The 27,171-nt window shown below is 38.3% G+C and overlaps 1 protein-coding gene across 1 annotated transcript; it reads right to left on the bottom strand.

The window, feature by feature from the left end:
- Nucleotides 1–1,037: 1,037 nt before the first annotated feature.
- On the bottom strand, nt 1,038–26,106 carry ppp1r12c (protein phosphatase 1, regulatory subunit 12C). The gene is made up of 20 exons (XM_038278965.1): nt 25,765–26,106; nt 21,409–21,583; nt 19,913–20,043; nt 19,301–19,419; nt 16,076–16,235; nt 14,862–15,006; nt 14,690–14,764; nt 14,530–14,609; nt 14,330–14,433; nt 14,178–14,245; nt 11,131–11,291; nt 10,950–11,037; nt 9,399–9,504; nt 7,733–7,842; nt 7,035–7,078; nt 4,736–4,763; nt 4,472–4,576; nt 4,290–4,340; nt 3,928–3,978; nt 1,038–2,105 (listed from the first exon to the last, which is right to left on the bottom strand). The coding sequence occupies exons 1-20, from the start codon at nt 25,977–25,979 to the stop codon at nt 2,019–2,021; spliced, it is 2,103 nt and encodes a 700-aa protein (XP_038134893.1). The 5' UTR covers nt 25,980–26,106; the 3' UTR covers nt 1,038–2,018.
- Nucleotides 26,107–27,171: the final 1,065 nt, after the last annotated feature.

The raw sequence follows: 27,171 nt of genomic DNA, 5'->3' as shown, positions 1-27,171 counted from the left end.
CCTTTTTTATTATAATCCAGACCTATAAAATAGTGAAAACAAATTTCATTCTTTTCTGGACCACATAGTATCACATGGAATTTAAATTGGAACTTAAGCTTTTAGTCGGAAAAAACTTCAGATGTGTTTTGTGTGAATTGAATTAAATGATACTGTAAAGTACAGTGGGGAAGTTGTAATGCTGAGGGCCTGCTTCTTGTCCAAAAGTCCTGGAGCAAAATTATAAAACACCGCATCAGGAAATCTTCAATACAAAGTGCTTTTAAATTAAGATAAAATGGTTCTTAAATGTATTCCTTTTTATAAAGCATTATGTTGCTTCACAACGGGTAAGCAAAATCAAAATTAGACTTGAGAAACAATCACATCTGCCCATCAAACCTGTAGAGCAGGCATTCCCAACCTCGGTCCTGAGGCCCACTGTCTGCAGGTTTTAGAGGTTTCCCTGCTTTAGCACAGCTGATTATGATTACAGTAGACCAAAAGCCTGTTAATCAGCTTTCAATTAAAATCAGCTGTGCTGGAACAAGGAAACCTTTAAAAGCTGCAGGACAGCGGGCCTCGAGGACCGAGGTTGAGGATGCCTGTTGTAGAGGTCTGATTTTCTGTACAAAATCTGGGATATTAGAAAGCCAGGACTCTGTCACTTTAAACAAAATAGGCTTAAAGTTGTAATTATGAGGATAATTCAATTGAATTGTCAGAGATTTGGAAACATTACAGCTGAAAATATCCTCAGAACATGCAGATGTGTGACATGTACTGGAAAACGAACATACATGCGTCTCTCTAGGAAATACACCTTTAGAGGCTGTGTCCTGTTGTTACTCAAAGCATTAAATAAGAAAAACTCAAGGAAAACAAGTTTTAGGCACATGGATCAACTCCACCTTTTCAGTTTGTTTGATAATGGGAACACATCAACGCCATTTTCTGGATTTTGTTAGTAATAAACATCAATACCAACATTAGTTTGCAGTAAAGGATTTGCTGTAATATTTTCTGTTACAAGTCAAAAAGAAGCGACAGAGCCTTAGTTGTTTATACCCACGTATTTTATACTCGACCTTGTACAATGCCAAATCAAAATAGAAATATTACTTACAAATGTATATCCAAAGGCACAGCTTCAAAATACAACTTGACATGCATTTCTGTCTCACAGGTAGGTAAACATTCAAAGGATGACCCATCTGGCCTGTCTGTTAAACTACAGCTGTCCGTCACAGGGTGAATACAAAGAAGAGTCCAGTCATTATGGCAAACAAAAACAAACAGTACAGAGATCAGATTCTCCTCAACCTCCAGAAAGGGATCTGTGCTGTAACATTATTCAAAGTTTCTAAACCTGATCGTCACCTCTCCGTTAGCACCCAAACACTCAGTCTGTAACGCAGCAGTATTTCAGGTACTGCCTTTACATCAATGCACCCCCGCAGGCGGCTGCAATATTAACGCATGAAATGAACGTTGAGATGAGCAGGGAAAGGTGAGCATGCAGAGTTTTGGTCCACTGGTACAGCAGCCAACTAAAAAAAACAGTAAATGCTGAACAAAAAGACTCATCCTGAGAAACAATACTGCCCACTTTTTTTTTTTAACCTAAATTTGTGCAAAACTGGAACTTTTCCCCCCTCCCCTCCCCCCTTCTTTTGGCACATTTAAGTCTTGTGTGCGACAAACCCTTTATTGTGAGCTATCGCCTTGCATGGCTTTAAGTCTCCAAAATACAGATTTTATACAAAGGATCGCTGAAGCAAAGCACAATAAAACATGGCAGGTAAAAAAATACAATAAAAAGCTAATATAAAACTGGATGTGAACTTCCCGTTGGTCCACAGGTGGTGCAGTTTGGCTTGATAAACAGTAGATCTGCAAAAACATCCAAGGCCCAACAAATGGCGCGCCGCGAACCAGACATCTGTGGTTCCACGCTGCCTCTCCCATAGTGGTTTTTCTCCTCAGTTTGGGCAAAACATTGGTTGTGTAATACTTTCTGTCTGTATGATGATTGTGGTTCATCTGGAGAGTTTACTGATGACCCGAATGAGGGCGGCGTTCTCATCTTTAAGCCTCTGGTTGTCTGCTCTGAGGTCTCCCAGAACCTAAACACACACATGGAAAAACGCTGCTACAGAATCATTTGGGTCTATTGAATATAGAATGACAGCAATTTGGTTGTGTCTCCTACATGTAATTATTCAACCAAAATGCAGGCCTGTGGTTAATATTTAAAGCATCAAGTTCAGCCAGAAATTATTCACGGCAACATTTTCATTCAACTGGGAAGTTTGATCCAATAGAAAAGAAGTCAAAACTATTAAAAATAGAATTAAATACCAAAAAGGAAATTTTATAAATAAGATTTTTTTCTATTAGCATTTTTTATTAAGTGTTAAACTGATTTATATTTCATCTTTTTGCTTTAGTTCAGGGTGTTGTTAATCATGTATGAACTCCAAATCCAGGTTTGAAGGCCTTGTTGCCATCAACCTCATCTCTAGCTGTCCAACAGGATCCAATCAGGTCTATATTTTTTAAAAATGTGGATAAAGTTTCAGGTTACAGCTGCTCAACCAAAGACTCACCACTGTAAAACACTGAGCTGACCTTTTAAAGGCTTCCTTATCATATTTGAATCATTAAAACATTGATAAGTGCATCCATCTGCTAAATATTGTTGCTGTATTTATAACACCCATTCCTCCTGGTCGTTCCAGTGTCAGTTAGGAAAAAATATACATTTGCTGCTTGTATAAATAATGACCTGAATCTCCAAAACCCACTTAGATTTAAGGATTCATCAGCTTCACTTAGATCAACATTTATGTAGATCAGAAATAGAGTGTATAAGATTTTTTTATAGTGCATTTTAGTTTGAGTAGTTATCTCTGCTTTTCTTTCAGTTAAATGTTTTTATTTCACCTTACGTACAAGACTTTTGATGCTCATAATGACAGAGAGGGACATTCCTGTTTAGAGCATAAATACTTTAAACCTTAATCCGACCAGTGAAAGAATGACTCTTTTGCATATCAGGAAAAGATACAATGATAACTAAGATGATAGTGGTTACTATTCCTCTGCCCATATACCAAAACCAGCTTTGAATTTTAGAATCCCAGCCACAAAAAATCTCTGACACTCTCTTTTCTAAGTTATAAATATATAATAAACAAATTGTTGTTTATAACACTTTTATGCAACCATAGTCACTGTGGACCTCAGTCTTGTTTAGTTTTAAGGTGTAAAACATTTTCTCGTTTGAAATGGTCTAAATTTGTTTTAAACTGGTTCTCGATTGACTTGCCTCATTAAAAAGTTAGAATATAAAAAGTATGCAAAACTAAAACAATTGCTTTTGGAAATTGGTTATAAGGCCCAATAATCTTTGGATTAGTGTTGGTTGTTTTGTGTTCTATATAAAGTAGCTTTACTATATATATATATACATGAAAGGCATGGATTAAGCTTTAAAGCCGGGTACCAACCAGGAAATGTTTGGTTTTTTATGAACTATGGGCAGAATTATGCCAAAACCTCACAGATTCAACAAAAAGAAAGTCTTTCTCAGCAGGTTATTAAGTGACGTATCTAGACGAATGAGACCTGTATGCCTATATTAAAGCCTGTTTGAATAATTTTGACTTTCTATAGAAACAAGGAAAATCCACATTATACCTATTAAAAAAAAAAAAAAAAACGAAAGCCCAAAGTTTAACTCTTCTATGGCCTAAATGTTAACCTCTACCCAAAGAGGGGAGAACGTTTAACCTCAAAACTGTAGATTTTAGTTATTTAAAGCAAAATCATATAAATGCATCCTGACTTCCAGCAACTCAGGTGTTTAAGTTTACTGAGCAGCATGAAATGAACACATCTGTTATCAATGTTCACCTCCAAGCTATAATATCTGCATACTTGTACCTTCAGCTCATCCTCCAGTTCCACCGCTTTCCTCTGGAGGGCAAGCTTTTCCTGTGAATCAAATATAGAAAAGATCAGGAAACAAACTGAGGCTACCTGCTGCAGCAAAATGTTCCAGCTTCTGCTGTGAAACTGCAAGTTGAGGCAACGACCAGTTAAACCCGTGGGCTTCATGCACCGCTCAAACTGCAGAGCTGTTAATGTACACGCATTCTCTGCACTACATCAGTATTTTATCACACCTTACAAAGCAGAGTGTGCATGCAATGACAGAAGCTTCTGCAGCTTAAAGGCTAAAGGACAGGATATGGAAGCTTAGCTTTGCTTTAGGTGTTTAAAATAAACCTCTGAAGTAGACTTACAAATCTCTCTAGCTCAAGCAGTGCCGGTCTGTCAGTTCCGCCCTCCTGACTCTGAAACAAAGAGAGCGTTCCTGTTCACTAAATAAAGTGCATTTTTCATAGCAGCTCATTAAAAACCTAAAGGTTTCTGAATTAAATATGCTGATATGTAACAACACAAAAAACAGATGGAAGCAGCAAACCTGTCGCAGTCTCTCCAGCTCCTCTTTGTTTTGGCTCAGCTGCAGCTCCATCTCTTGTAGCTTGTCTTTCAGAGACATGTTCTCCTGCAGTACCTTGATGTACAGCTGAGAGGAAACACAGAAATATGACTTTAAAAGAAATTATCACAGGAAGAGGCACAACAAGCAGAAATTGTTTGAGATACTTTAATAACTCAGAAATTTGGCAGTCAGATATGTTCACTCTAGACCCTCAGGACTGTTTCTCAAAAGAGTTTCACGTACCGTTCTGTAGTCTGACGAATCTCTCCCACTGCAGAAAACAAAAATAGACTCATTAACAAGAAATATTAAGCCTTCCTCTACAATAACAACATACTCAGCCCTAGTCATTAGTCAAACAAAATTTTTCCTAAAATATATTGCATCTGGTCAAACTTTCCCATTTTATTTTCAGGTTTTCTAAAGACCGTAGGTTTTTTTTTTTTCCTGGTTCTCGGATGGCTATTTTTTCAGTTCTGTGAACCACTGGAGGATTGTGCAAGGATTAATGGATCTGCACTATAATGGATTATATCCCACTCTAAAATACCAGTCCATCACCTTAAAGGAGCATTCACAACTAACGGCAACAACTCAAATGTTTTGCAATAACCGTCTCCCATTGGTTGCTTGAAATTCGCCTCTCGCTCCGACGCTATTCACTTAATTTGCACTTAAAATGCATCCCTTACCTTACAGATTGTTAAATCCCTCCTTATTGCTTCTGTAAGCAGGCTGAGTTTGACTGGTTTGCTCATCATAATCTCATTGTGGAGTCCCCCATAGCTCCACTTCTGGTCCCCCTAAACATGCTCCCATTCTGTTCTTCTTTTTCTGAGCCGAGCTTATAAACTTTTATGTATTTTTAAGACCCTCACCCCATCTGAATCAGACTGTTTTGAAATAAATATATGTAAGATTTCTAAAAGTACCCTCCTCTACAGCAGGCATCCCCAACCTCAGTCCTCGAGGGCCCCCTGTCCTGCAGGTTTTAGAGGTTTCCCTGCTTTAGCACAGCTGATTATAATGATTGCAGTAGACCAAAAGCCTGTTAATCAGCTTTCAATTAAAATCAGCTGTGCTGGAGCAAGGAAACCTCTAAAACCTGCAGGACAGCGGGCCTCGAGGACTGAGGTTGAGGATGCCTGCTCTACAGACCTCACAGTAACCCCCAGATTCCACATACTCCGTCAGCGCTCCGCTCCGCCCCGCTGACGTACGTCGTGCGGAGCGCTTGTCTTTCATGGAAATCAATGAGAGCTGTTCCACATCCACCGCTACTCCTCCGCACGTCTCCGTCCACGTACGTCTTCCCCGTCCGTGACCGACAAATTACGGAGCCGAGCTATTTTTTGCTCCGCTCCGGTCCGGCCAGGTCAAGATCCGCAATTGCAATCGCACCAAACAGGAAAAAGAACATCGACAAATTCCGGTTCGTCAAATTAAAATATAGCAGCAACAGATCGGTGACTAGAAATTATAGCACAATTCTTATATATAAAAAAAAACTAACACCGTTTATTTAAAAGATTGGATCCAAACTATTGGTTATTCACCAACCAGGAAGCAGATTTCTCATCTCCATCAAAATATTTATTTTATACAGCGGGACTTAAAGTTTAATCAAATCCATTAAAAAAAAACTTCTTATTACAGGAATGAAAATAGATGCTGAGTTTGGGAGCAGAGAACAAGTTCATTAAAAAAAAAGCAGTTTTGAATTATCCTTATCCCCGTTACAAAAATCTACAAAAATATATAGGCTATATATATTTGGGCAGAAACTGAACATATGCTGGATGATGGTGGGATTTTTTTAATATGTCATATTAAATTAAGCGCTCACAGGGTTCAAACAGGAATGAGTGACTCTAATTTAATGCTATTTTAATGCTATTAGAAATGATTTTAATGCCATCAACAAGAACCATGTACACAAGTTATTAGTGTACATGAAATATGAAGGAGCTGTAAGCAGAGTTCCATGACTCCTGTATGTATGTAAACACACACACACACATATATACGTATATATATATCCTCTAGCTTTTTCTCCGCCTGGAGCTTCCTTTCCGAACATACGGCTTTATGATCAGTTCCACGCAAATTAATAGCGATATAATACATCGGACGAAATTGTTTTTATAAGCATTTTTTATTAAAGAATTATAAATACTTCGATAAACATATTTAAATAATTTTTGTGCCAATTAAGGCCTTGATTTAAAGAAAAAATGAATGAATTGTAATTATTTTTAATGATCCGCGGAAACCCTGGTTCATCTCGCGCATGCTGTCTACGATCTCCAAGGAACTCAGAGCGGAGCGGAGGGGACCACAGCGGCGGCTGTAGGCTTTGCTTTGTGCAGGCGGTCTGGAGCGCAGCGGAGCGCTGACTGAGTATGTGGGATTTCGGGGTAAGAGCTTGACAAAACAGACAAGCAAAAACCTTTTGTCCCAATTAACAAATCCAATAACATTTTATGTTAACTAATTCATGTCATATTAAAATCTGCTGATAAGATTCAAACATCAAACTCACTCATTGCTGTATGTGTCTTCTGGCTGGGATTCACCATCATCATTCTGAAAAACACATTCAGGGATTAAACTTAACACTAAAACTTAAACATGTAAGTGCTAGACATTATTTCCATCACATTCCTGCAATCTACAGACTGAAGCATCATACAAACACATGGAGGTACATCAGGTATAAGAGATACTGAAAGGCCAGATGATGCCAAGTACCAAATCATCATTAGCTCATTAATGAACAGAAACCTCCTTTGTGTAATTCAAAGACAATTAAAGGAGAAAAGGCATAATTGAGACCCAAGGTGCACAGCAAAGAGATCAGGGAGGACATCTGGGAGAAGTTTAAAACAATGCTATGTTACATAATAGCTAACCCATAGTAGCTCTGCAGGAGCTGCACAGTTCAGAGAAGACAACCTGTCCACAGGACAGTCATTATTGGCGTCTGTAAAACTGTATTTGTTTACAGGGTATGGTATGAGCCCTCCTGAATCTCCTTTTAATAGAATAACTGACGACACTTGTGCAAAAATAATCTTGTAACTTCCTCTGTGAGAAGTTCCTGTTTCTGTTTAACAATTCACTTCACACGTTCAGAAAGAAGATGTTAAACAGGAAATGGTTGATCATGCTGTCTTTTCCTTTCATCGCACCCTTTGATCTATTGAGTGAAAACCAGCTGCTGTCCATCGAGCGTTTTACCTCTGAGCCCGGCTGAACGATGCCAGTGGAGCGTCTCTCCCTCCTCCCTCTCCTCTTCGGAGCCAAACGCTTGTCGCCCTCCGACTCCAGCTGCTTCACTGCATCATTTTCTGAAACAAAGATGAGATGGACAAAATGATTACGAAACGGTCCAGAAACTTTTGGTTTGATGCAATATGACTTAACGCCTCAGAGCTGCTGCTTTTTAAAAACAGAACTTAGATGAGAAATGGTCAGAATGAGTGTGAAGATTTAAGAGTGTGTGGTAAAGGAAGTGGTTGGTTAACCTCCATCTCATGTAACTACAATGTTAAGGATCCTTTTTTGAGCCACACCTTTTCTTATCTTTTTAAGTAGCCTTAACATATATTCCCTTTTTTTGAAAGGCTCTTCTTAGGTTTTAGCAGTTTGTTTTCCACCTTTAATTATCAAGTACGGTTCTAAACAACCTAAACCAAGGAAAACCCTAAAAAACAAAGAACTGGACATTAGTTTCCATCACATATCAGTTCCCCTGCACATCAAAGTCACAAGAACAAGGGTGGAGATGTTTGAGGGTGATGAAATCATGATGGCAAAAAAAAAAAAAAACATGATCTGTAAAATGCAAATAAGAAGAGGCAGGCCACCTCGAGGTACGCCAAGCAGCCCGCAGAAGCAGCAGCCCTCAGTAGGTGAGAAAACCGCCCTTTTAAATAAGTATGCTTAAGCGAGCTCCACCTGCAGCTAGCATTCATTCAGTAGATGGGTCCTTATAGGAAACAGAAATAGGCAACTTTGCAGGAAACAACAAGCAGTAAGGCTGAAAACCAATTAAAGTGTGCTTAAACATTTATCTAAGAAAGGTGTTACAACTTTAAGTTCTTAATAATGATTTTTTTGCTATCAACTCTAATTAAAACATTTTATAAAATTGTTTCATAATACAACAAGCGATTATATTATATTATATTATATACTCCTGAGGTACAAAGAGGGATTTTCAGGTGCCTGTATTATCATGAATCAGATCTAATTATGAATAAATAAACTATGTGTGGTAGAAAACGTATTCCAAATGTCTCCTTAAAATGGACGCAGCTCCTTAAAATATTAGCACGCTAGGCTTCAGCAGGGTAGGAAATTTAATCTATTTAACTTACCTTTGGGTTTAATAAAGTATTTCTGAATTGAATGGAAAGTTATGGACACTCCATCCTCTCTAACCATTAATAAGTAAAGTATAAAGTTAGGAGGCTCTAAAATTATGCTTTTAGTAAATGAGAAAAGGCTAAACTTATCAGCAGCGAAATAGTTTACAAAAACCATTAGAGGATTCTTCTGATCAGTGCATTTCAACTTATTTTTCAACTTTATCCAAATAATTATCCACAATAAGTATATTGTTAATCTGAATATTCATAGCCACTGATGGTTCAAAAAGTACGAATAAATTAGAGATAAAACTGAAAAGAAGAAAGGGGGAAAACAGTCAAATTCCTTATTTTTGGGCACAAACCTGCTCTATAACGTTAGTTCTGATTATAAATCAGCATAGACTGTTATAAAAAAGAAACATCCTAACTACAGGCAGGCAGTATAAATGTAGGCATAGCTGTAACCTTCAATGGAAAAACTATTTCACAGCAGCAGCAGTACAGCTGAGAGCTTTCCAGTTATTATTTACCCCGTTCAGTGGGAGTAACAGTGATGATGGGGCTCACTGACTGGACGCTTTTAGGAGGAGGAGGAGGAATTTTCTCTGCTTCTTTCAGCTCCGTCAAAGTCACACCCTGTCAACAACAACAACAAAAACAACAACCGTTAGTGGGCTTTTGGCTGCATACTGGGTTTAGAACAGTTTTGCAATCCATGGCCTACATTGTTTTGGAAAGATATATTTGTTGGAACAGCTGATAGAAACGTAGAAAAAGTTAATGGATAAATGAATATTTTATTGCTTTAGATGATTCTTCTAATTCATACAGTTTGAATAACATTTCTTAGAATGGTTATTTTGGAAAATAAGCAGGAAAGTGTATTTCTCTCTCTCCAAAAAATGAATAAATCACAGAAATAAACATGTAAAGTTTGCTAATAGATTTTAACTGGGTGAGCCTGGAGGTAAAGTAAAAACCAAGTACAAACATTTGGTCCCACTTTTATGCACGGTGTAGGACCTTTAATGCTGTGCAACCTTTTCTATTGAAAAAGTCTCAGAATATTTAGGAAGAGACAGTTTAGGAAAAATAAAACCACCATCATCACTGGTTCTTTTAAAAGGACAATACTTCATTTATTTTGTGATAAAAAAAAAACAACAACAATTTATTAACATGAGATTTATCGAGACTAAGAGGCAGCAGAGAATATTTTAAAAAACATCTCCTAGTCTGACACCAGCTAAAGAGTCTAACTTAACACAAACCATTGAGGGTCTTAGATGAGCAATCTGTGAAAACAGACAGTGATCCTATTACTAATACTAAAGGGAATAATTCTTAAAACATGGGCGTTTCCTACAAACAGAAAAAGGAAGTACGTTTTTTTATTTTTAAGAGTAAAAGGTCATTTTATTCATGAAGTGAAGAGCCAGAAACAGATAAGAGAAGCTAAAAACTGAAGAGGAAAGGAAAGTTTATATCTAGAAGTTCCCACGCAAAGAGTAAATGTTTATCAGATGGCTCGTTTTCAGAGAACTTCATAAAATTCAAGGTAAGAACATGAACGTTTTAGTCAGGTTGCTACATTTTAGTCCCTGGAAAAACGAAAAACAAACTGCATATTAGAGTTTCACTTTCCTGATCTACAGGATCCCAGAGGGATATCAATCCACATTGTATATGATGGTTATGAAATTACTTTTCTAAGGCTGAAGAGAGAATATTTTTAATTATATGCCTCAGACAGAATTTCATGTTTCAATGTTAACCCTTTTCCACTAGCGTTAGAAAACAGAAATCTTCCACTAAACTGATAGTAAAAACTGCTTTGTTCCATTTGACTGTGAAACCAGTTTTAAAACCAGTGTTATTTCCTCTGGCAATAAGGATGGCACAAATAAAAAGGTCATTTTGATTAAATATTATAAATGCTGTTTTTGCAAATGAGTCTGTGATTATTTAATGGCTTTAAAAAAGGTGAGGGAAATTCACTGAACACTAACTGTCTGTAAACAGCATCTTATTTAAAACGTCCACCACTTATTAGTGAGAGATCTGCTTTAGAAAGCAGGTACCTGAGTGAGGCGACGGGACTGACGCATCAGCCGACACCGAGCTTTCCTCTGGGACTCAGACTCTTCATCTCTATCTGCTGCCTGGAACCTGAACACAAAAACCGACCTTCATTATCTGAAATACTCCAGAGCTGCTGAGGGAAGGATCCTCATGAGGAGGGAAAGACAATGCATGCGTTACTGTTTGGGTTGCTGTTTCTTGTCTGCGACTGGAGCACTGGGACTCTCGACGACAGCCTCCCTCGTTTGAGGAGTGGGCTGGACCCTGGCGGTGCGGCTTGCCTTGTTCTGCTCCTTCTCCTCCTCCGTCTGCTCCTCATCCTCTGTTTTCTCCTCAGAAGGCTGTAGAAAACCAGCGGGAAAAAATGACAGTGAAGCTCCAATTAGACTCTTACGTGCAGAAGAAATAAGGAAATGACACCAGTACAAAAACATATCTGATAACCCTGTTATTCATCAACCTAATTAATTACCAGTGATTAAAACCTTTATTAAATCAGGTTTCTACTATATTATGACAAAATTCCATCCTTTTCCAGACTAAATGTTCTAAAAGTCCCAGTCCTTTGCATTAATTTACAAAAAAGAGAAGGAAGTTATTACACACACAGAAACACATAAAACAAGGACAAAGAAATACAGGAAGGAAGGAAGCAAGGTAGCAAGATAAAGACTTATGGAAGGAAGAAAATCAAAGAAGGTATATTATAAAAGTATTTCCCATATATTTATAGATAATTATACCCATCCCCTACATAACAAATTCCAGTTTCTACCCTCTGGTTTTAAATATCCACCAGCTCGGACCAATAGATACAAACACTCCTTTATTGCCTCTGCTGTTCAGCTGCTAAACACTACTAGGAAGAGCAGATAGTCATATGTTGCATGCATATAGGCCTATGCTCTCATTCATCCCCTGCACTGAACATGTTTTTTCCTCTCTTTTATCCACCTTACTTTTATCTTTTTAAAATATTTTATGTGTTTCTTGTTTCTTTATTTTTCATTTGTGAAATGTGAACGTGTGTGTGTGAAAGGAGTACTACTACTGCACAAAAATTGCCCATACTGGGACAAATAAAAGCTACTGAACTGAACTATTTGAATTCTAATGACTGTCTTCATATGTATTTTGACCTGGAAAATACTGAAATCACATCTCAGACCTTTTCAGATTGCAGAATGCAAGTTAAACACAGAGGACCTTAACTGCTCATTCCTATCCACCTTCCATACCTGGAGGAGGAAAACATTTTGCAGTGTTTGCTTCAGTAAGCTTAGCATCTAGCAGATAACAGAAAATCATCTAACAGAGAGAAACTAAAATCAATGCCAGGAAATGGCAAATTTTACAAACAATACTGTGTTTTAGATTTGGCAGGGCAGTGAGAGGCTTCTTAAAATCAATTTTGCAAATAAATAAAGATAAAATTTGACCTTTTTTTATTCCATAGTAGCTTTATTAAGCATAAAACTAGTAGAGCTTTCCATATTTATTTGGCCTTTGAACATAGGACTGCTCAAGAAACCTGGGTTAAGATAAAAATGCTGTTAAAATGGATCTAGAGATCAAATAACACGTGAAATAGTAAGTTCATGATGTGGTTCGATAATTCAAACAAAATGCTCACCATCTAAATCTAAATGAACTTAAATACCCTTTCTTTTACTTCAGAAATTCTGTTTTCCTTGATCTTTATAGGGCAAAAGAAAAAGGTAGAAAATATAATCTGGAAACATTTTTTCCATACTTGTCCAGACTTGTGAAATGATAAAAATCAAATTCCAGACTTTCCTCAGCTGCATAGTTGCCCTGGTTATTGTAGATATATAAACTTAATCATTGGAAACACTAAAACAATCACAGAGCATTTCAAAGCAGTACCAGCTCCAATCCAAACTGGCAGAACATTTCCAATTAAAATGCATAAAGCTAATGAGGCTTTGTAGAGGAGAAATCAAAACATTGACTGTTTTAGTGATAAATCTACAACCAATGATTCGCATTCCCAGAAAGAAATAAAGCCAGTGGAAAAACTGTTCAACAACCTGTTCAAAAAGGTTGTTGAACAGACACACAAAGCAGCAGCTGCATCGCGTCTTTAAACCTTTAAATCTATTACCAAAACACTCAGCATGGAGGCTCTGGTTGTCGATCCCTAAGCAATAAAACCCATTCAGTCTAACTGCTGGATTTAGAGCTATGTTTCAGCAGCTCAGCTTCAGATACTAATAACTACAGTTAAAAATGAATGGAAAAAGGAAAGAACAGTTGAAAACAGTAAAGGAAAATAAACCAGTTATGATACAAATTGTTTTAATTACACTTGAGCAGAAATGTCAGACTGTGTAAAATAATCTACAGCTCATACAATCGTTTAACTGTAATTGCTTGAAATGAATCATAAACCCCTGGTTGTTATTATCCAGTTAAAGAAATAGTTAAATTTCATGTTCAGATAGTAAAAAAAAAAAAAAAAAGAGCTATTAACAGATTTTGTTTTCTCTCTGTCCCTTCGTCTATCTAAAGTGCCATTTTTTTAATATTAGGAATATATAAAATACATTTCTGGCCCCCTTAGAGTGAGTGGAAACCTTTATGAAATCCAGTTTATGTAGGCAGTTTTATCAAACTTATCTGTGGCTGGCTGGATTTTTATAGCCTGGGTGCCAGTCAGAACTTAGTCCCGCCCACAAGGTTTGAGTTCGGGGAAGTTCGGTCTGGCTCTGCTCCATAGTAGCGCGAGTATTATCGCCCACTGTCAGGCGATCCAATCAAATTGTCAGGGCGGGCTTTATACGATGATGGACAGATGATCAACAGTAACGTTATCAACCACGTGACCAATGCGCGCTAGGGTGACAACAATAATGGCTGCCGCTGGAGAGTTGAGGTGAGTAGATTCTGCTATTAGGTCTGTTCTAAAAGATATCGACAGCAAATTAATTTTAAAAGAGGAACAGAGAAACGCGATCAAGTCTCATCTTCTTATTCTAGGCGTGAAACTGCACGCTTTGATTTTTGTGGACAACAACTATGCCTCGCTTAACATACGTCACGCACTCCGTTGCTCTTATTGGTTGTAGGTCTATCCAATTGAGTGCAGAGGCATTTTTTTTCCTGGTTCGTTCGAAACACGCCCCATAATCACAGCTCTATGGAGCAGTATCAGACTCATATTCTGACTAGAATTGAGTCGGACTACGTCAGGCTAGGATTTTTACCTTCTCGGCAGGAGTAATGGTGGATATGGTCCCGCTCTCTGTGTCTGGACTGGAAACAGTGGAGCTTTCTGCAGAGGAGGCCAATGAGCATGATTAGTCAGATCCAGATTAACCAGATGAAGTATTCTGGGCTGAGCAAATTTACCAGTACCCGCTTTCCTTCTCCTCGCTCATATCCAGGTCTGAAACACCTCTTTCCTTGGACAGATCCTGTACGTTTATCTTGTCCTTACTGCTCATCCTGCACACCGACGTCCTGGAAGCAAGGCAATAAGTTAGTGGTTAAAAATCATCCTGCTTACTGTTCCCACATTGGAACCTAAATAAATGTTGAATAGAAAAAGCAATAAACCTCCGTCGCTTGTTTTGTACATTAGCAGTATTGTGGCCTGGTTGGTTCTGCCGTTCTGATATCGAGCGCTCGTTACGCCACTGACAGATGGAAGGAAAAAAAAAATTATAAAATGCAGAGAAAGTTTATTAGTGTTAAGTAAAAATAAACTTGTGCTCACGTTAGCTTGCTTCTGTGATAACTCTTCCAGCAGCTCTGCAACACTTTCATCAGCTACATCAAACGGCGTCTGACCCTGCAGGATTCAAGGAAAGCCACATTAAGAGGCATATTAAGAGGCAGAGATGGGCTACAGTCAGAGGTGAGACCCTCCACGAGTGTCTGGGCCTCACCCCGTTGCTGCGAGCCTCCATGTTGCACAGCTGCTCGGCCAGAATGCGACACGCCTCTTCTTGACCCCAGTGAGCTGCAGCGTGAAGAGGCGTCCAGCCATCAAAGTCTGTGGCCGACACGTCGAGTCCACACTGACACAGTATCCTGTGAGAGCAAAATGGACAGTAATAAGTAGGGGCTTTCCTTGAAATATTGTTCTAGATAAGGATAAGATTGAAAAAGAATGAATGGAAATGATACGCATTTAAAACGCACCTTTTCTCATAAGGTTTTGACTTAGCATGACAGAACATCTACGTATTTCATATTTCATTCAACTCTAGTAGCTTGTAACTTATTCTGGGTGTCTATCATGCATGTGTCTATTTTTAAAGTGCTTATAAATAAAGTTGGCTTAGCGTGGCTATTTCCAGACTTCCTTCCCTTCCTGTGGTTTCTACGTTGTTTCCTTCCTTCCATGTGTCTACCCTTCCATGCTTCTTTTTCTTTCCTCACTTACCTCCTTTCCATGTCTCCAACCTTCTTTATTTTTTAATCATGCCCAACTGATCTTATATTTGTACCAGAGTATTTTTCTTCCTTTCTTGTGTCTACACTTCGATCTGGCCTTGTGCTCCATTTTTCTTCCTCATCTTCTCCCTAATGTCTCTTCTCTTTTTCTCAGTCCTTCCTTCTTCAAAATTCACATCCCATGTTTTCTTCCTATTCAGTTTATTTCCTAGGTCTGTCCTTTCTATTCAGTTTATTTCCTAGGTCTGTCCTTTCTATTCAGTTTATTTCCTCCCTCCCTGAGTCCTTCCTTTCCTCTTACCTCCTACCTAACTTCTCGTTTTCTTTTTTTTTTTTTTATCACGTCTCCTTTCGCCATTCCTTCCCTGTCATTTATTTTTTGCTCTTTCCACCCTTCTTTTCTCCCTTCCTCCTCTGTGTATTTTTTCTTGTGTCCATCCTTCCCTCCTTCCTTGGCCTCCATCTGTCAGTCTCTGGTGTTTCCAAGCTCCATATATAAAGTCCCCTCTACTATACATTTGCTGAAATTCTATTCTTAGAAACAAAAATACATTTAAACTAAGATTTCTTCACTAGATTTTTTTTCCAATTGAAAACTACGTATGAGAAACCGGACAGCTAGATCTATCAATCTCAATACAACGGACATAAAATTCAGCTGTCAAATAAATCAGTGGCGACCCTACAAGTGTGTGCTTATTACTTCAGAGCCTCCACATATCCTTTGGCTGCAGCGACGTGCAGCGGAGAGGCGCCAGTTCTTGGATCCTTGACATCAGCAGGCGGACCCTCGTTTAGCCAGGTCCGGGCGTCTGACATCATCTGCTCCTCTTCCTTACGCTTAGCTGCCTCCAAGTTCACACCTGCCGACAGAAGATAATAAGAACATACTGAATATATAAAGGAGTAAAAGGTGGCTTTGTTAGTTTAATATCCAACGAAACATCAAAGCGAGAACACAGCATTCTAAATCACTGGTGACAGAACAAGCAGGAGGAGCTGATGTCACCAACCCAGAGCAGATCACTGTGGTCCTCCATCAGACAAAGACCACCAGTGTCTAATAAATGACCACAGCTGCAAGACTGAATCGTTCAGGGAAAACAGGTCACTTCAGTTCTGTACTTCAAATGAATTTACATTTATAGTTGGGATATGAAAAAGCCTTTAACATTTCAAAGCAAGTTTATTATCAGGCAAAAAGATAATGTTACGATTAACTAACATGCTTGAAAATTTTGGTTGTATAGCTGTACAATAAAACCTGGTGAGGAGAAGTAAGGAGAAGGAAGTTTCATTTTAATTTGGGCCATTTAACTCAAACGTATATTTTACAATCAATGAAAACATTAAACAGGCATCATTTCTATATAAAACTCTAGTTCTATCAAAACAGTTAAACATTAAAACATCTTTATAGGAGCCATGTAGCGCTGGTGATATGGCCTCAAAGTCTTATGATATTTTGTGGAACTACCCTGATAACAAAACTGACTATAATAAACACTAAATAAACCTTTGAATTCATTCTTAGGACTGCATGCCACAGCCATCATAGCCCCTCAGTCACAAACACTAGTCTTTGAAAAAATATACAAATTTAAAATAAGCTTCTTTAGGACACCAGTTACATAAAGAAGTATGGTTTATATAACTGAACATCCTGTAATAACCATAGTTAATCATAATCTTTTAATTTGACAATGCCCCAATGAAAGAGCAATGCAAATAACCGTGGTACCTGTGGAGTACCACATGGAGCAGTGATAGGACCAATTGTCTGCAATCAGGAAAGGGGTTATAAGAGATTCGAATCGGGTCGGCTGTCTCAAGGACTAAGGCCTCTATATATGGGTTGTGCGCGCTAACCACTGTGCCACCTGTACTGCCCCAATTCTCTTTACTTATTAATTTGCACTGTTATGCTGATGATACTCATCTATATCCAACTATAAATCCAGACCAAGCTAACCTATTATTTAGATTACAGGCATGCTTTGAAGACATAAAAACCCTTTGAAGACATAAAAACCTGGATGACTCTTAACTTTCTCCTTCTGAATGCAGAGAAAACATAAGTTATAGTCTTTGGACCAGAGTCTTAGAAAAAGAAGCTGTTTAGTCAGTCACTTCATTTGGATGGGATTCAACTAACTTAAAAAAATAAAGTAAAAAAATCTTGGTGTTATTTTTTATCAGGACTTGTCATTTAAAATCCATATCAAAGAGGTTTCTAGAAGGTCTTTCTTTCATCTGAGGAATATTGCAAAAATTAGAAATATCCTGTCCAGGGGTGATGCTGAGAAACTAGTCCATGCATTTGTTACTTTAAGGCTGGACTATTGTAATTCTTTACTATCAGGAAGTCCACAAACTGTAGTTAAAAGCCTTCAGCTGATCCAAAATGTTGCAGCCAGAGTTCTGATGAAAATTAAAAAGAGAGATCATATCTCTCCTATCCTGGTTTCTCTTCATTGGCTTCCTGTTAAATCAAGAATAGAATTTAAAATCCTCCTTCTCACATATAAAGCCTTAAATGGCCAAGCTCCATCTTGATAAGATTGCTCCTTATGACGCTAACAGAACAAAGGCGGTCCAACCCTTTACAAGCATGGGGTACCTAATAAAGTGGCCGGTGAGTGTGTATATATATATGTGTATATATATATATATATATATATATACATATATATATATATATATATATATATATATATATATATATATATATACATATATATATATATATATATATACATATATATATATATATATATATATATATATATATATATATATATATATATATATATATATATATATATATATATATACATACACACACACACACATATATATATAGTGTGTGTGTGTGTGTATATATATATATATATATATATATACACACACACATATATATATATATATATAGTGTGTGTGTGTGTGTGTATATATATATATATATATATATATTTTTTTTTTTTTTTTTTTTTTTTCTCAGTCCACCTGACTTCTGCACAACCCCATATATAAGGCAAGAAATTCCACAGGGGGCACGTGTGAAGGGAAAACCATTTCAGGTGACTACCTCTTGAAGCTCATCAAGAGAATGCCAAGAGTGAGCAACGCAGTAATCAAAGCACAAGGTGGCTACTTTAAAGAACCTAGAATATAAGACATATGGGGGCTATGAGTGCTTCATCTTCCTAATCACTGCCCTCTCTAGCTCTCTTCTTTCACCACAAAATCTGACTAAAAGCCATATTCTACCCAGAAGGTCCTCCATTGATGCCTTCTGTTTGTGTTGCATATGTACCAAGGGGACGCCTTGCTTTAAAAACCACGCCAACATTGCTGTAGTACTCGATTGTAACGGAAAACCACGGATGTAGAGAAGAATTAATAAAACAAAACCAGGAGGTACCAATGGAGAAAAGCCAACTTAGAGTCAGAACAACAAGTCATGCAAGAAAAAAACCAAGCAAAACACAATATTTGATGGTAAGTAAGATCATTTTTTCCCCCAACTGCCATAAATAGGCTCCAAATATCTGAAAAATGGAACTTAAATATTTTAATTAAAACCTTGCTTAGATCTTTTTCATAATAAAAAAACAAAGATAATAAGTGAGAACTTTGAGTGTAAAATACAGAAAAAAGTATTAGCATATAAAGTTTTCTCTAACAGAACTACCTCTTTCGAATACACATAGAAACCCCCCACCAAAAATAGGGACGCTGCAATCATATCCCATGACTGGTTTGTGAAAAAAACCTTGTTTGCTTAAGGATGGACAAATCTCTTCCCCATTTCTTTTAACCATGAAATAATAAATAAATACAACCAAAGATTTTATTTGCATTACTGAAGCAAAAATTTTAATGAAATATATAGGGTGTGACGACTGTGTGCCGGCAAATAACTCACCTTGTTTTTGTGTGTAATCATGAAGAAGAGACTCGGTGGTCTCATCCAGAGCAATGTCCAGAGGAACGTCACCATCACAGTTCACAGCAGTAAGAGACGCACCTTTCTGAAGGAGGAATCTACCAAGGAAGAAAACGTATCTTTGAATCATTCCAACAAAATGCCTTTAACAGAGATTTCCTGATCCTATCCTTCAGTCATGTCATCAATGGTTATTGTGCTGATGACAGATTTATTTTTAACCAAATCAGTTGGAGGATATGTTGCTTATAGCACTAGCGGACTGGAACCAGTTTGATGACAAAGCCCTCATGAATTAAAGCTCCAAATTGAGAGTAAACAGACAAACAAACAAGTAACAGCAAGGAAAAAAACAACAAAAGCAAATAAATTTCTAGATCTCTGAAGCTGCATGCATTTTGAGTGCTGGGATACTACGCTTCAGCAATAGTGTTATGAAGGCACAGATGACAACAATGTTAGTTTTGTTGTGTGCTGAAATGCTCCGGCACCCACGCTGTGATCTCACATTCAATTCAGTGGGAAAAAAATAAAAAAATTAAGAGTAATGTGTTGCGCTGATTTAACCATTTAGAGAAATCTTCTACACACTCTGCAATGTCAGGGTAGCCGCAGGAGGAAGCAACATGCAGCGGCGTCCATCCCTCACTGTCAACCTGGTTTACGTTGGCGCCGTGCTCCAGCAGGAAGGTCACGATCTCCATGCTGCCATCTATGCAGGCCTGCAAACATTAAACAAAAAATAAGATTATCACATTCAGCTTTTTTATTTTAGTATTTATTTTATTTGTTGATTTTTGGCAGCATCTTGCATCTTGTCACATTAAAACAACAAACTTCAATGTTTTTTTACTTTTATTTATTTTTTTTTTTTAAACAAAAATAAAATTTGGACATATAAAATTCAAAGCTTAGGTGGAAGAAACTGTGGATAGAAATAAATAGCTGTGTAGTAGTGAGGACTGTTGGGTCTGCCAGCAGAGTGGTCACTCAGACCACTATGGTGATGTCAGGCCCTCGTTTTGTGCCATCATTCTAGCACTTTCCACTGAGTGCACCGTCGCCTCAAGCTAACAAACGAGGCATTCATGGGCATAGCCGATTACCCTAGTGTCATTGGTATCATTGATGGGACACACGTCCGCATCACTGCACCGTAGCAAGATAAAGACATTTAACAGTGGGCCATATAACAGAATTAATGCTCAGTTTTTTTTAATAAGAATGATATTACTTTGGTCATTTCAACAAACTAAAGTGCTAAATACAAGCAGCACATTGATTTCAAATAAAAGAAGCGGTAAAATAACCTGCATGGTTCAGATTAGCCTATACCAGCACACAGAAAAATAAATGCATCATAACAATGAGGATGCTGTGATCACAACAAACAGCATTCAATAGAGGTATTGGATGCAGGAGCTTGCCTAGCAACCAGATGGTTTCTGGTTTGAAACTCCTGCTCCAGCTTTGTAGTTGTGCCCTTTGGCAACGCGCTTCAGCTGCATCGTCTACAACTGAGGCCTGTGTCACTTTTTTAACCAAGCCCATAGGCTGTGAAACCTGCATTGTAATGTGATCTAGCTTCTCTGAGTTCACCAAAAGATAGTCCATTCGCCTCACTAGAATCCCAGCCTTCCCCGTGCAGCGTTCCAGAGCCAACATCTACAAGCACGGAAATCCTTTGCTCTAGCTGCAAAATTCACGTTCGGTGTGAACGGTGTCCACCACACCTCCTCGCTAAAACATAAACATCTCTGTTTACTCATTGCTCAGAGCTGCTCTCAGCATCTAGTTTAATCACACTTGATCCTAATTTCCCGATGAGCATCCCGAATATGAGAAGAATGCGACACAGAAAAGGAAACGGACACCAAACATGGCCACCCGCAAGAAAGTTTCCTAGTGATTCTCCCAATGTAAACAAAATAACAAAATATGTCAGGGATAAATAAATATTTTGAAACTTTTGTAATTGATTCATTGAAATCCCTTGATTTTAATTAGGGTTAGTACACATCATAGCCAAAAAAGTCAGAAAATATCTTTGAGACGCTGGAGGTAAATGACAGCAAGCCTTTATTCACCTGGTGGAGTGCAGTGATGCCATCAGCGTTGGAGCAGTTAACGATGTCTGGTAGGTTCTCCCCGTTCCTGGATTTGGTTTGTTCAGTCTCCTCCAGCATCACCTTCGCCTCCTCCGTGTCGCCGCTGGCACAAGCAGCGAGGAACTCGGCAGCGCTGTCAAACCTGACCCTCTTCCTGAAACGGGACAATGATGACTATTAGCAAAAAACTCTACTCCGCTGGCCTAGAAGTGTCCATTCCTTATCAGATATATCTGCTCAGTCTTGATGCTGAAATATTTAGCTGGATAATACCAGCAAGCCGACATGAAACACAACATGAACAGAAAATTCAACACAGGCATCAATGTCACATTAACTTTCAGTTGGTATTAGGGATAAAGCAATTAATCAAATTAATCATGATTAATGGATTATCGAAATAACCGTCATCTAATTTAGTGATCAATTAATCGTTAACTGGAGTATAGGCTATAAAACATGCCTTTAGCCGACAGAGCTACCCACTTACAGCAGTAATATTACCAAAATTGTAAAAAAATATATATATAAAGATTGTCAATTGTCAATCAGTTCTAGATATGCTCTATCCAGAACTCCTGAAGTGGAAACGTTTTATTTTCTCCTTGTTTCATTCTGTAAAAAACCTTTTTTGAGGAGCCTTTGGGTATCAGATTACTAAAATAATCATTAGTTGCAGCCATATTTAAATGTTTGAATTTGACCACAGACCTAAGGTTAGTCTGTTATTGTTCCAAAATCAGTTTTAATATATGTTTGGGATCATTGTTCTAAAGCAGCAACAATTACAAGTCAAAATTTCAACCATCTAGCTGTTGATTTGTGTTTAAGTTGAACAATCTAAGGGAAATCCTCCATCTTAACGAGTCAATGCACTTCATGCACCGGTACCAACAGCATGATGCTGCCACCGCTATGCATAAGAGTTGACTCTTAAGATTTCAAGGCCTCATCTTGACTTGTACAAACAAACTAACCAATTTTGACAAAAACCTCGATCCAATCTGACCATCAAACTCTTCAGTCAAACTGTCATTTTCTCAGCAGCCACTTCTCTTTTGTCTGGCCCTTCCTCAGTTCTTTATTAATGTTAATCATAAATTAAGTGGTTTTAGGGTAAGACATTCTTAAAACTACATATCTGGACTGCTTAGAAAGCAAGTTGAAAGGAACTCTATTGATTCTAAACTGGTTAAATTCAAAAGCAGAATTATTACTCAAAGCTTGTTAAATGAAGAAAAATCTTAATTTTTAAAATCACAGCTTTTAAAAAGGGGTATTTTAGCAGAACAGAATTATGTAGAATAGAAACATTCATTTATTTTCCCACAATGGGGAAATTGCAGTGTATACAGCAGCAAAGGTATTTCAGCAAAAGTGGTCACACAAATTCGGACCTTAAAAAGTGTATAAAAATAACGGAATAAGTGACAAAATAAAATAATGTACTGTACAGTGCTTTTACAAATATAAACACTGTGTATCTGGAGAATAAATAATCAATATACAGCTGTGGACAATTCTATAGTAGTGCATATGTGAAAAATAGCAGCATCACCCTGTTGGGATAGCAAAACAAACTCAAACATATGCATCTGTTTTCCTTTTCGTTTTAAAATCCATGTGCGTTTTCTGTTCTATGGTCAACTTACCCTGTAAAAAGAATGTTAAAATATATCATGAAAAACACAGATGCATGCAAGTATCTGTAAACCAATCAATCACAACATATTGACCACTGACAGATACTCTTGCACCAAAACAACATTTTTTTCCTTTTAGATCAGGGGTGTCCAAGGATACGTTCACACTGCAGGCCTTAATGCTCAATTCCGAATTTTTTGTGAAATCAGATTTTTTTGCGTTGCTGTTCATATTTCCAATGACGTCACAGGCCAGCATGCTCTATGTTTACGGAAGTAAACATGGATGGTAGTGCTGACGCGCATCTAGCGGTCTTTCCCAACCATAAAAAAAACAATATTTTCAATATGGTTAAACATAAATGCTGCTCTCCGCATCATCATCTGCCATGGTTGTTGTTTTTCTTGCCGCTTCTTCATAGCAAGACGAAGAATAGTGACCTTTGTCGGGTATTAATGGCGTTCAGGTAGGATAAATGCGACCTGGCCGTTCAGACACAGGTCACATTTGAAAAGATCAGATTTGTATCGGATTCAGGACCACATAGCCAAGTGGCCTGGGTCACATTGGAAAAAATCGGATCTGTGTTGTTTAGACTGCCATGAAAAGATCAGATACAGGTCGCATATGGGCCCAAAAAAAAAAAAAATCGGATTCTGGTCACTTCAGGCTGCAGTGTGAACTTAGCCAAAGGTCACCATTCTGGGTCTTGCTATGAAGAAGTGGCAAGAAAAACAACAACCATGAAAGACGATGATGCAGAGAACCATATTTATGTTTAACCATCTTGAAAATATTGTTTTTTTTTATGGTTGGGAAAGATCACTAGATGCGCTCTGGCACTACCATCCATGTTTACTTCCGCAAACACAGAGCACACTGGCCTGTGACGTCATTACATCCTCTACTGCGCATGGGGGACACTGCAGTTCACACAGTAGATCCCACAGAAGTCAAATATAGTTGGAAATATGAGTCATCATGTTCAGATTGGACTCACTTGATTGGATGACTGGAGTCTGATGTGCTATTGCTGGGTTGGAAAGAAAACCTGCAGCCACACGGCCCTTTCTGGAACCACTTTGACACCCCTGTTTTAGATTTTGCATTTGAAGAAGGAAAAGAGATGTCCAAACCGGGAAAAGAAACTAAACTGGAAGGCAACATGTCTGTTACAGCATCTCTTCAGATGAATTTCAAACTGAGCATCTATTATGACAGCAGCCAACAACAAGCATTCAATAATAGACTTGAACTCTGGAAAATAACATGAAAACCAAACATCTTTCAGCAAATATACTTCCTGTACAAATCCCTCCGAAACACTAAAGGACAGACTGATAATCACTTGTTGATCTGATGACTGAGCACGAAACAAGGAAGTCAAAAGAGATGGAATTTGTGATATCTGGATGGGATAGTATCTGAGTGTACTGCAGAAGTTAGTAAACCAAAACTGATACATTACCCTCCAGATTAAGAAATTCTGGTGAACAAGGATTTCTTTAAATTCCATACGAGTCCACAAAGAACTGAGATGAATCACATTTAAAGCGTTTCCTGGGAACATTGCATAATAACAGCTCTCTCAGAATCACATTTTTGTTGTTAAAATACCTGCTATGACAGCCAATCAATGTAAACATTGTTTTTTTAAGAAAAGTAAATGATGAAATGTTTTGAAAAACTTGGTTGACCAAAGGTAGCCCACATTGAAAATATGGGCAATATATTACTCAGATTATAGAAGATCAAAGGGGAACTTCTGGGCCTTAGGATAACTTTACCCTTAGCACCATTTCACCACAGCGAAACATGGTGGTGGCAGAGTCATGCACCGGGGCCTGCTTTTCAAAAGCCAGGGTTCAGAAAGCTGGACAGAGTAGATGGGGAGTTTGATGAAACCAACCAAAAATTGGCAATACTGGTCAGATACACCTGCACAAATCCAGTTATATAAGAGAATATGATTTTCTGAGGGCTTCACAGAACAGCTTACAGTTTGACAAAATATTTACAAGTCAGTTGTTCAGAGATTGAACAACCAATTACCATTTAAAGCACCAATACTTAAACTACTAAACTGTTCATCTATAATTACACAAATGTATAGCTTAATAAATACCCCATAAATAATGTATTAGTGAGGATCCTATAATGTATTTAGTTTCTGTTGTATTCAAAACAATCACATCTGCTCCTATGTTACATTCCTCATTAAAACAAAATTAATCTGGTAAAATGTGAAAAAGAAAAGCTAAAATGTAGATAGATAAAATGTATTAGCCTTTCATTATTAGTCACAAAAGAAAAAACAGTAGATTGCGAGACAGCAATACAGTATAAGTCAAAATCACTGGCTGTATGTTGGTGCACAAAGTAATGAAAAAAATAGATAAATTACCAGCAGCTTTTTGGTTCCTATGAGGAAGAATGTTCAGATCGATGTGTTGATCAAGACTTTTGCAGTGGGTTAAAAAGCAGTGAAAAAAGGAACGAGATGAAGCCCAAGATCATTAAACCAGGGGAGATGCATATGTTGAAGGTACACTGACTGAACATGAGCAGGGCTAATATACAGCACTATCCCATAAGATTGATCCAACATGGACAGCAGACAACAAAACCACAAAGATTAGAGAACTCCTGATACTATGAATGGGCCCGTTTTCGACAAAGCCGTGTCCTCACCGTCCACTGAGGATGGGACTGCTACCATCTCTGCCCGCTGCCTCTGGCTGCTGCTCTCCCGGCGGGTCGCAGCTCAGTTCGGCCTCGGCCTCCCCTGCCGCCTCCCCGGCATCGCCGCGCCACCTCCGGCGGGGAACGTCGGACGCTCTGTCGGTGCAGGAGCCGGCCCAGCGCTTCAGCTGCTCCCGCCGCTTGGTCTTTGCCGTGTCCCCCATTAAATTAACCGCGGAGGACGGTGTTTTTAAAACTAAAACCTGTGCTGGCGGGGCCAGACACACCCTCCATGTGTATACTTTCGCTTCCTGGTTCTGGGTCCTGAGCTGTGGGAGCTCAGCTCGTGCCCGAGAGCGCCGGGGACGCGCTAAGATAACGTCTAGCTTTTTTTTATTTTTTTATTTTTTTTTAAATAAACTTTATTTACAAATACAGAATATACAATTGCAAACAATCGTATGCTCAGGGTGCTGGGGTAACAAATTCATAGGATTCCATGACAAAAACAGAGAGAAAAAAAGATAGTATCTAGCTAGCTGTTTCGAAATGAGAAACGTGTGCGCGCATTGTGAACCGCACTTCCTGCAATTGTGGTAGCTGTTGCATGACTGCAACCTCTAAATACATCCTCCAAAACGACATAGAAAATACACAGTGTGGATTTAATTATCAGCGTTTATTAGCATGTTTTAAGGACACACACACACATATATATAGGGACCCCTATTTCATCATTTTGCTTCATTCTATCTCTATTCTCCCACTCTGCAGAAGCAGAATCTATTAATTCAATCTCTAACTTTATGCTCTCTGCTTTTTCTCATAGTAGCTTCACCTTGTTTGTTCCTGTTTGGCTGATACACCATCCTGGAGAGAAATATCAACTGTGCTGCTGCCATCAACACCTTTGTTTATAGATGTTCAAAATTGGCCTGTTTTTCAGTGTAGGCCTGTTTCTCTGACTGTGACTGGCTGGATGTGCTCTCTTCATCCTCTGACATGGGAGCTGGCTCGGAGCTCGTCTGCCTGGCTGTGTGTTTCCTGGATGGGGCCTCCTTTTACAGCTGCTTTTTGTATCTTTGCTTCTATCTCCTTGAACCCCAGTCGGCCTCAGCAGGTGGCCGCTCACACTGATACTGGTTCTGCTGGAGGTTTCTTCCTGTTAAAAGTGTTTTTTCCTCTCCACTGTCGCTACAAGCCTCAATGAGTTGATGCAATCAACTGGTTTTCCTTAGATAGAAAACTTTGAATCAATTTGACTGTATGATCTGGTGAACTGTACAGTGCCTTGAGATGACATGTGTTGTGAATTGGTGCTATGTAAATGAGCTGAATTGAATTGTGTGTGTATATACATATATATCTGTGGTTTTAGAAAATGGGTCCTCCGCACCCTTACTATATCGCCACTGT

This window comes from Cyprinodon tularosa, unplaced genomic scaffold (assembly GCF_016077235.1).
Source record: "Cyprinodon tularosa strain WSP-4 unplaced genomic scaffold, ASM1607723v1 ctg146, whole genome shotgun sequence".
NCBI lineage: Eukaryota > Metazoa > Chordata > Actinopteri > Cyprinodontiformes > Cyprinodontidae > Cyprinodon > Cyprinodon tularosa.
Note: the sequence above shows the minus strand (reverse complement) of the source record. Positions and strands in the feature narration are given on the sequence as shown.